The sequence below is a fragment of the Corticium candelabrum genome, chromosome 22, assembly GCF_963422355.1.
Source record: "Corticium candelabrum chromosome 22, ooCorCand1.1, whole genome shotgun sequence".
Lineage (NCBI taxonomy): Eukaryota > Metazoa > Porifera > Homoscleromorpha > Homosclerophorida > Plakinidae > Corticium > Corticium candelabrum.
In genome coordinates this window covers 2577068-2587864 of record NC_085106.1, presented here as the reverse complement: position 1 = coordinate 2587864, position 10797 = coordinate 2577068, and the positions used below count along the sequence as shown (strand labels likewise).

General features: G+C 45.4%; 2 protein-coding genes across 7 annotated transcripts in view; both read right to left on the bottom strand.

Moving 5' to 3' along the window:
• Nucleotides 1-634: 634 nt before the first annotated feature.
• On the bottom strand, nt 635-6726 carry LOC134197694 (uncharacterized protein K02A2.6-like). Its single transcript, XM_062667040.1, has 8 exons — nt 6663-6726; nt 4639-4754; nt 4569-4573; nt 2719-3743; nt 1844-2641; nt 1368-1799; nt 1224-1301; nt 635-1173 (listed from the first exon to the last, which is right to left on the bottom strand). Exons 1-8 carry the CDS (start codon nt 6724-6726, stop codon nt 635-637), a joined length of 3057 nt encoding a protein of 1018 aa, XP_062523024.1.
• A 1481-nt stretch (nt 6727-8207) lies between these two features.
• LOC134197607 (uncharacterized) overlaps nt 8208-10797 on the bottom strand; it is a 4091-nt gene continuing 1501 nt past the window's right edge. For all 6 annotated transcript variants that reach the window (XM_062666953.1, XM_062666956.1, XM_062666958.1 and 3 more), the window contains 5 exons: nt 10612-10787; nt 10508-10537; nt 10380-10452; nt 10247-10311; nt 8208-9042 (listed from right to left, as the gene is read on the bottom strand). In XM_062666953.1, coding sequence (XP_062522937.1) covers nt 8852-9042; nt 10247-10311; nt 10380-10452; nt 10508-10537; nt 10612-10787 — 535 coding nt within the window. In that variant the 3' untranslated portion in view covers nt 8208-8851. The remainder of the gene's footprint in view (nt 9043-10246; nt 10312-10379; nt 10453-10507; nt 10538-10611; nt 10788-10797) is intronic.

The window sequence follows — 10797 nt, the reverse complement described above, 5'->3', positions numbered from 1 at the left end:
TAAATGTTCTACATGAACATATCGCGGCTGTCTGTAGACATCAACCAGATAGTTGACTGGCCCTAGCCTTTGTAGGATCGTCCCACATAACCACTTCCCACGTCCGTCACGTCTAGGGTTTAAGACACTGACGGTGTCTCCCGGGCTCATATTACGAACTTGCTCTGTCGCTAGATCGTAATGGTCTCGATGTTCCTCTCGAAGAGTCTTCCCTGACTCTGGCCTCAGAAACGAAAGTCTCGTCCTGAGCTCCTTCTTCATTAGTAACTCAGCGGGTGTTTTGCCCGTAGTGCAGTTTGGCGTAGTTCGATACCACAAGAGAAAAATTGATAGTTGGTGACTAACTGTGCGGCTTGACGGCTTGGTCTTCAAGCTTTTCTTAACTTCCAGCACTAGGCGTTTCGGCTGTCTGTTTGAAGAAGGGTAATAGGTGTAAGCTGGTGCTTAATTCTGTTCGCCTTCATAAATTCTTGAAACTGCTGTGACGTAAATTGTGGGCCGTTGTCGGTTACTAACCTCTCGGGTAACCCATGGCCGGCAAATGTTCTCCGGAATGCTTCGATGGTTTGTGTTGAGGTCCCATGAGTCCCCAACTCGTGCACTTCTGCCCACTTTGAGAACGCGTCAACGATCACTAAATATTGTTTTCCACTGACTTCGCAAAGTCCGCGTGTAGCCGTCTCCATGGTGCATCGGGGTAAATCCACGGGTGGGAATGAGTTTGCACTGGTCTATGTCTGGTGTCTTGACACGCCCTAACGGTATCTTCGATATCCTTGTCAAGACAAGGCCACCAGACAAACCCTCTTGCTATAGCCTTCATGCGGCTAGCTCCAACGTGGTCTTCATGGAGCTCGTTCAGTACCATAGTGCGTAATGTGTGTGGAATAATAACTCGACTACCCCACAATAAACAGTCTTCAACGATAGTGAACTGGTCGGCTCTTCGTTGATACGGCTGTAATTCGGTCTCACCGTGTTTCGGCCATCCCCTAAGTGCATGTTCATACACTCGTTTCAGTACAGGGTCCTTCTTGGTCTCCCTGGCCACGTCTTCCGCTGTTACGGGTAACATCTCACAATAATCAATTCGGTACAACTGTTCATCGTGGTCAATCACATTTACAGCTATCAGCAAGCGGGACAACATGTCCGCTTCTGCATTTGTAACTCCTGCACGTATTCGAGCTGATAGTTGTACGAACTTAATATCAACGCCCAACGCTGGAGTCGGGCGGCAGCAAGCGATGGTACTCCTTCCTTGGGTTCAAATATCTTGACCAACGAGCGGTGATCAGTTACTAACGTAAATTATTTACCAACTAAGTACTTGTGAAAGTAGCGGACGCCAAATATGAGGGCTAAACCTTCACGATCAATCTGGGCATAATTCTGCTCAGTTGGTGACAGTGTTCGAGAGGCGAAAGCGACAGGTTGCACGCTTTCGTCGTCCATTACGTGTGAGAGACAAGCTTCGATACCGTAAGGTGATGCGTCACACTTCACTTTTACACGTTTCTCTAGGTCATAGTGAGTAAGAAAACCTGAATACAACAGTTTCTTCTTTGATGCTTTGAAAGCCCTTCGTTGTTCCACTTGCCAAGTCCACTGCCGATTCTTCTTCAGTAAGTCATGCAGTGGCTGTAAAATCGTGGAGAGATTGGGCAAGAATCTGTTATAATAGTTGAGAAGACCAAGGTAGGCCTTCAGCTGGGTCACATTCGACGGTTCCGGTGCTTCGCATATTGCTGTCAGTTTGCTTTCGGACGGTCTCAGTCCTTGGCTGTCAATGACGTGCCCTAAGTACTCTACTCGCGTCTGGCCAAATTTGCGAGTCGCAGACCGAGGTCTCTCAATCTTCCCAGAATCATACGTAGACGGTCATCGTGCTCTGCTGCTGTTTTCCCCACGATCAAAATGTCGTCTAAAAAACAGCCTACTCCGGAAATTCCGGCTAAGATTCCGTCCATTGCACGTTGTCGTATAGCTGGCGCGGAACTGATTCCGAATGGCATACGAGTATATGCAAAGAGGCCTTTTGACGTATTGATAGTCAAATACTTTTGGCTCTGAGGTGATACTTTCATTTGTAAGTAAGCCTGTTTCATGTCTAGCTTTGAGAAGTATCTACCCCCAGCTAACGTGCCAAATAGGTCCTGTGGATTTGGTAACGGGTATGTACTCATCTCCAAATACGGGTTGACTGTCACTTTGTAGTCACCGCAGATCCTTAGAGATCCCTCTCCCCGTCTTACAGCGGCTATGAGTGCTGCCCAATCACTATGATCTACCGGTGTTAATATTCCTTCATTCTGAAGTCTGCTCAATTCCTCCTCGACCTTCTTCTGTAAAGCGTATGGCACGGGTCTTGGTATGTGAAATCGAGGAATTGCACCCTTCTGTAGCGTGATATTCGCTTGGTATCCGCGTAATGTTCCCATGTCTGATTGGAATAACTCACCAAATTCAGAAATCACGTCAGGTGGGTTGTCTTGCACCATAAACAGAGACTGCCAGTCTAATTTTATCGACTGGAGCCAATTCCTTCCCAATACAGGGGGCTTTGAAGGTGCATGAACGAGCAACATTCGTCCCATTGTGTGTTGATCACCGTATCGAACTGGCACGGTTGCCTCGCCCACTACGCGTAACAGTTGACCACTGTATGATCGCAGTGCAATCTTACTTTCTGTAACTGTACATGCTTCAAATACTGACTGTAAACATGGTGCGGTAGCACGGTCACAGATGCTCCAGTATCCACATCTAACTCTAGGTCACTCCCCGCCACTTCTAATGTTACTTTAGGACCGCCCTTAGTATCCGACAACGTGTGAATAGTACTCACCTCCGCTTCCTCGATGTGGTGCGTTCGTTGTCCGCCTTTCGCATGCCTTGGGAGCGTTTCCTTTTCGTTTTGCTTTTCCTTGCGACATGCCTTTGCGATGTGGCCTTTTACGTTGCAAAACCTGCACGTATACGTTCGGAATCTGCACTTGTCAGAAGTGTGTCCTCGCCCATCGCATCGCTGACATTCCTTCTCTGTTGCGGTCGTTCGTTGTGATTGGCTACTGCTGCTTTTGAGACTAAACATCGTCTCCTTTTGACCCCGTGGTGTCTCACCACGTAATGACTGCGTCTCACGTCTTGCAGATTCGTACGCCTGAGCCATCGAAATTGCTTTATCGAGTCCCAGCTCGGACTCGGCCAACATTTTCTGTTGCGCCGCTTCGAAGTAAAGCCCGCAGACAAACTGACCTCTCAGCGCTGTATCGAGATAGTACCGGAAGTCGCATTTCTTTGACAATCGTCGTAGTTCCGCAAGATAGGAGGCAACGTTTTCGCCTTCCTTCTGGACTCGCTTATAAAATCGGTATCTTTCTGCGATGACGATGGTCTTGGGTTCGCAGTGGTTCTTCATGAGTTCAGTTAGTTCATCAAGCGTCTTGTCCTGCGGCTTCTCCGGTCTCGTTAGGTTGCATAACAGCCTGTATGTCGTTGCACCAACCGTAGTTAAGAATATTGCCCGCTGCTTGTCGTTGTCAGCTACGTCGTTTGCGGTGCAATACAACTTAAATCGGTCGAAATATTTGTCTACGCTGTCTGTTCCAGCTTGAAACTCAGCCAGTTTTCCTAGGACTCTTGACTGCGCCATATCCTCGTCGCCAATGTTATATCTTGTAAGTTCGGGGTTCGACACAGTAGGCTCAGTACTCGACACAGTGTTATAATTGCAGTCTAAACTAGCCAACACTCAAGTAAGTCAATAACAAGCTACGCACGCGTACTACGTACTACTCTATGTGTATATAGTTAGTGTCAGATGTCACTACACTACACCAGGCACTCCGTCTCTGACCGGCCTTCCATTCCTACCGGGACTGCCGTCTCTGCCATCGTAACCTTGCACGCCATCTCGGCCAGGAGGACACGCACCACAATAGTTTTCGCTCTCTGGTTGAGAGGAGGCAGAACAAAGAGGGAGAATTGAGCAAGCCAAAGACACGACAACGAGGACAATGTTCATGATGTACGTCGATTGTTGAACAACTGAAATGCGCCAGAGAGGTTCCCTCTAAGTAGCAGCGCTTTTTACCAAGTGGCAATCAGCTGTCTCACCCACGAATCACACACAATTCTCCGTGCTGTTCATTTTAATTAGACACTGTGGTACCTACGTCTTATAGGAGTGGCAAGTGAGGAAGCTGTTGTTGAAGAGATAGCAAATGTATAAAGCAGACAAGCTGCACAAGCTCACTCTACTAAAAAATAGGATCGTGTAGCACTCAGAATGTGTGGTATCACAGATAGTCACAATATTGTTTGTTGACTAACACATCACGTGATTATTCTTTGTTTATTGTTTTTGTTGCTGCTGCTAGAGTGTCACTACCGGTCTCCACGGTATCTAATTTATCCAACTAGTGCGTGACCCAAATCCTCGGAGTCGTCATTTCCTACCTCCATTCAAACAATACGTGCATTTGGGAATTGTGGGTAGGTTCTACGTCAGTTTGGCCTGCCCAGTGGAAGGAGAAGGAAATAGAATTAGGGCAATCATCAATTACGTAAGCTAAACACATACATACAATTACGTTGTAGTACACTGTATTGGAAAGCTATATTTCCAGACAATACCACAGTGACACAGTAGTCATTCTCTAGCAGTTCTATGCGATAATTATTGAGTACTTCAGAATCTTTTCTTCCTCGTGGCAAGGTATCTAGATCTGCTCCAACAGCAGATGTACCATCTGAAATCAGCATTGGTTCTCAAATTGTCAAGCGAAAGCACGGTTTGGTCTTCAAAAGTTTGTAAAAAGCAATGATAGCCAATGTGCACGAATTTTTTGACAAGGACAAGAGAGAAGAACAACCAATCATGGTTGGTAACGCCCTCAGGAGAACCTCAGAGGCACTAAAGGTATCAGAGAGGTCTATCTGTACTGTCTTGAAAGAATGGCGTGTTGAAGGTGATGTAAGCAGTCCTGCAAAGAAAGGCCGTAAACCAAGTTGTGGTTCTGCTCAACAACAAACAGATAACTTCCTGGAAGGAGTGATACGTCGAAGAGTGCAGATTTTACACGAACGGTGGGCTTCCAACAATGGACAAACTTCTATTGGCTTTACGAGATGATGTAGACTACCCCTACGGTCGATCTACGCTATACACAACAGTCAGAAAGATGGGGTTCAGGTACAAAACACGTAACAAGAAGACAGCACTGTACGAACAACACAGAATCATCGCTGCACGTCATGAATATCTCAGGAAAATTCTGACTTTTCGTTCTGAGGGCAGGCCACTAGTCTATCTCGATGAAACCTGGCTCAATGCTCATCATACTCGTGAGCACTGTTGGATAGACTATGACAAAGGCAGCTTACGTGTTCCTTCCAGAAAAGGTGGTAGATTGATCATACTCCACGCAGGATGGAAACTAGTCTCGCCCAGCCAGCCTCTCCCCCTTTTGACTTCCTTGGCGGGGAGAGGGTCTGGTAAGGTTCCTTTGATGTCTTGGTTCTGCCGACCTCAGCATTCCATGGTGCATAAAGACATAACGATGATATGTTAATTGAGATACGCGAGCAACTGATGGGAACGCACTACTAAAAGTATCCACATGTACAGCAAAGTTTTCGCTCGGTTTCTGCTGCATGCAGGTGCTACTGGACTTGGTCTAGTTCAGTTGCTCTCACAGGTTGCGTGGCTGCCTGCTATAGACATGATAAGAGAAGCGCGCAGATCGTCTTCCTGTACGACAACATTGGCAGGTGAGTTAGTTGTTCTTCGGGAACCAACAGCATTCAACAACTAGCATGTGCCGTACGTCTCACCTACGAAAATTCGAATTGCATGATCACGCAACTTTCGAACTTGACAGTACAAAAGCCAATAAAGTGTGCTACGACAGGGGTGGAAACAGCTAGAAGCTGCTCGTCCTGTTGCTAGATCTAACGCTGCAGCTGCATGACGAGCCTCTATGCAATTTCCCCAAGAACAACTCACCTGCCAATGTTGTCGTAGAAGAGACGACCTGCGCGCTTTTCTTACCATGTCTATAGCAGGCAGTCACGCAACCTGTGAGAGCAACTGAACTAGAACAAAGTCCAGTAGCACCTGCAGCAGAAACAGAAGCGAAAACTTTGCTGTACATGCGGATACTAATTAGTAGTGCGTTCCCATAAGTTGCTCGCTTATCTCAACTAACATATCATCGTTATGTCTTTATGCCCCATGGAATGCTGGCGTCGGCAGAACCAAGACATCAAAGGAATCTTACCAGGCCCTTTCCCGCCATCGGAAGTCAAAAGGGGGAGGGTCTGGCTGCGCGAGACTAGATGGGAACAGGGATGGATTGCAGATGCAGAGTTGGTCTTTACAGAAAAAACTGGAACTGGAGACTACTACCAGGAGATGAATACAAAACACTTCATGGAGTGGTTTGAGAAGAAGCTCATCCCCAACTGTCCTCCTCGCTCTGTCATCGTCCTTGACAATACCAAATACCTAATAGCTGTGAGTGTGGTAGAAAAAATTCCTACAAAGAAGGCAATGATGGACTATTTAATTTGGACAGTCACAACATCTCATACGACAAAAAATGCTCAAAGCAGAAATCTTCATGCTTATTAAAGCAAGTAATCCACAGAGCACATACCTGATCGACAAACGGTGTCGCAACCAAGAAGGGCCACGAAGTTCTTCGACTTCCAGTTGGTCATTGCGAACTAAATTCGATAGAACTCGTATGGGCACAAGTGAAAGGCTATGCTGCAGCAAACAACAAGTACTTCACAATGGCAGCAATTGAGAGGTTGGCCAAGGAAGGAATCCGAAACGTGACTGCTGAGAAGTGGAAGAAGTGCGTTGACCATGTAATTAGGGAAGTAGAGTCGCATTATAGAACCCGTGATGGCATTTGTAGAACAAGCGGTAGAGAGGCTAGTGATAGAAGTAAGTAACAATGGCTCCTCCAGCTCTGAAAGCGAGGAGATCTTTGTTTCTGACTTTGAAGAAGTCAGTGACAACTAATTGGCTGTCTCACGTTTCCGTAGAAATGCAATTAAGGTAATGAGACTTACCCTTTAACTAGAATAGAATGGGCCACGTCACACTGGGGTGGAGTCTACATATGTAATATTCCGGAAGCTGCTCGTTCTAACCTATCCGAGCGTCATTCTATCTGTTTGAATACACCAATGTCTCCACTTTGTCACGTGCGTTCGAGAGGTACCAGTTCCATGTTTGTAAGTGCCCGGGGTCTTAATTAAGATCTGGGAATTTTTCCACACTGCACAGTCCCTCTTAGCGCGCGCGCGCGGGGAGCGGAGAGGGGACGGTGCTGGCAACCAAAAGTATCCGCACTTTCGCTTGCGGGCACCACCTCCTTTCTACACCTCGCGCGCGCGTTAAGACTTGGGCGACTAGTCATTTCTCTGAATGAAATGTTGACAATCTGCCCGTCGCTTGCGCCTTACTGTTGGGCATTAAATTAATAAATATGGCTTATTTAGAGATTCAGGGTTACCATTGGTTTTCCTCGCGGCTTGGTACACATGGTTTACCCAAATTCAAGTTTCATGCATCTTGCGGTTATTTTCATCTGATCGATCCTCCAAGCTTTTTAATTGGTTACACGTTATAAATTAAGCATTTACACGAATTTGCTTTCAGTCATTTTAGAATGGCGTTTTGTTAAAGCTCGCGTGACGTCATAATTGACGAAATCCGGTAGAAAGCGGTTGAAAACAATAGGTACTACAAGTGAGAGGATCTGCTTCTGCATTTGATCAAAGTGGTGGGGTTGGTTTGGGTGGACAGATTTACTGCTACACATTAACGTTACGTGTAGAACAGAGGGTAGACTGACAACTACCCGGTAGGTTCAGGCCTGCCACATAACCGATACCATAACAGAGGACCTACGCGGAGTAGATAGTGACGTCCACATCCGTCTATCGACCCACCCACATCCGGCCGTTGAGTCGGACGTCGAATCATTTTACAGCGGTGTTACTGTAACCTAGCGCATGCACGCCTCGGGTTAATAGTTTGCTGCAAATCGAGACGCACGTTATTCAATTCCACTGTAGGACTTTCCTTCTCGTCTGTTTGTTGTAACGTTTTAATGGTGTACAGTAGGTAGTTCAGGAGCGTATTGAAAAACAATTGCATCGTTTGTGTGTCTGACCTAAACCAATCCAGGGCCTCGAACAGAACTTAACGTACGCACATTACATGACCGCGACGAGTCTAGCACCGTCTCAGCCTTATCGTGTGAAGTATACTTTACTGAGAAAAATTAACATCAAAACTTTGTTTTGGGATGTAGAATCTTGTTACATTCTAGTACGTGCAGTGCTCCCCTCTAGATTTTAATGTCTAGAGACTCTTGTACGTAATACTCAGTGAAAACAATCAATTTATACACATGACAATTGTTGACGTGTTAGTTGCAGACTTTATTGTCTCTAGAGAACACTATTGCGAGTCAACGTAAAAACGTGACAGTTCGTTTGTTCTACCGAGGACGCGATCACGTCCTACAGCCTATCACTCCTGCTTTGATGTTACTCTGAGCGTCCGCTGAGAGAGCCGACACTGCATTACACCAAGCGATAGTTACCCCGTTATCGATGGACGGTCGAGCCACTCCGTGTGTCTCGGTGTAGCTGTAGTCATCTCTGAAACAATACCCGAAAACTTGGTTTATATACGAGTTAGTTGTAAGACCCAGTAAAGCCCAGCTGCCTGCAAAGTCGAAATTGCATCCTGTGCCCTCCAAACGGTCCACCTCAGGAACTGTACTCAACCGGCCATTGAGTCCTTGGCATATACAGTCAGCTGTCACGACGTCTTGAGTTTGACATTGAGGTGAAGGCCAACGGTAGCAGACACCTCTGTACAGGGTGAAGTCTTCCGGACAAGTATTGTGGTAAATGTAGAGTGATGGTGATTTAGGCAGACAGAAGCCCAAAGCCATGTAGCTGCCTGGAGCGCAGATACGAGCACCAGATCGAAACTCACACATAGCAGAGCTAAGAAAAAAATTAGCAAACTAAATACACAACAAAAGGAACAACGGTCATCATGTTGATCCGATCGACTGTTGAACAAACGAGAGGCTTTCTGCAGAAACGTTTAGATCATCTATCTTCCTTAGCTAAATTAGGATACCATACGTTGGCTGATACAGTGATATACAGAGCTGCATTTTGACGAGTGAAGATATAACAAGAGACCGTAGGTGTGCACGAAAGCATCTTTGCCTATATAAAGGGTGTACTGAGTCATGCAGTCGTATACACGGATTGGTTTGCTGCCTTGGCTCTTCGTTTCTTTGTAAATATAGCTGTAGTGTGTCATTGTCGAAGTCTCGTTTGTGGTATCTACTAAACAAACTGTCTATCAATCCAAATTGACTGTCCAAACTTTATTAGCCTAATGGCTGCAGCCAACTCATTCTAAAGTAATTAATACGCTCCAGTTCTCTTCGAATTCGAAAGACGGTTTGGAATTAAAGAAAAGAATGGTATTCGAGTGTGGCCAGCTTTCTCACAACATTTAGAAACCATACATAATTATCGGATAGTATTTCTTTCAAGCTTTCCGGAAAAGATATAATACAGTATACTTGCAGGTCCGAGGATGCTCTAATTACTAAAATTAAGTTTTGAAACAGACACGTATTTTAAGGGCGCCTACGTAATTGAATGATTCCTATCTGCAGACCTGATATGTGGTTCGGGAAGACGGACAACTAAAACCACTCTAACGCAACAGTTGGTGATGGTAATACAACAATTATTGTAGTAAAAGCGATTATGGTAGTGGTAGTGGTAGCGGTAGAGGTAGTGGTGGATGACCAAGGAAAACAAAACGATCACGAAAATCAAGAATGCCTTTTCCTACATAGAACAACGTTTGAACCCATGAATCACTGTAACAAGCCATCCTTAACTACATCTACACGTTAAGAATGAAGCATATTTACAATGGAATCTTTGTATTGAGAAAAGACCGATGCAGTTACTATCAAACCATTTTTGTTATAAAAAATTTACTAATAGAATTAGTGACACGTGAGTGCGCACATTGGAAAAGATATTATGGTTTTGTTGTAAGCAGGACTGCAACCAACTGGTCTTACCTCTAAGGCGGTCAATCGGTTTACAAAGTTGATTACTCACCAAAGATCCATTGTGTATGTCTACAATATGGCTGGTATGTACAGTACGTTACCTGGCTTTTTCTCTGGACTGTAGTCAATGTGATCAGCGTAGCATTGCAATGGCAACCCATGCTTTCTAGCCACAACAACAAACAACGAATATCAAGGTGCAGAAACTAGCAGACTGAATCAGTGAGTATGTACCCTGTTAGTGCTAAATTGGCAGGACTCTTACTAATTCTTGACAGAACAGACGAACCTTGATGGGAATGGAAATCTAGCAACAGCTAATTGTGTTACCATTAGAAAGTTTTCAAACAGGTCTGATGCACCTGTATTGGTGTCTGTTTCATTTCCATCACCTTCAATGGAGAGAACAAACAAAGCTGGAAACCCCTCAGATTGACCTGTAAGATTGACAAACTGTGGGTCTTACTTTCTGGTATCACCGTCTCGTTCTGTTCTGTTTTATCTGCTCTTGAAAAAATTGATTCCCCACTGTCGGACGTATCATGTTTCACTGTATGATACTCTTCACCTGCTACACTTGCTGTATCACTTTGAGCATCAGCCACACTGCTTGAACCACCAACTGCATCAAGATAAACAGACCTGCCAGACG

Excerpts from the sequence above, each read along its gene's own strand:
- LOC134197694 (XM_062667040.1), bottom strand. The coding sequence starts at position 6,726 with ATGACCAACTGGAAGTCGAAGAACTTCGTGGCCCTTCTTGGTTGCGAC. Across the intron at positions 2,642-2,718 it reads GCTACCGCACCATGTTTACA|TGGGCGAGGCAACCGTGCCA; the intron begins GTCAGTATTTGA and ends TGTTACGCGTAG. Across the intron at positions 1,800-1,843 it reads GGGAAGATTGAGAGACCTCG|GGCACGTCATTGACAGCCAA; the intron begins GTCTGCGACTCG and ends TAGAGTACTTAG.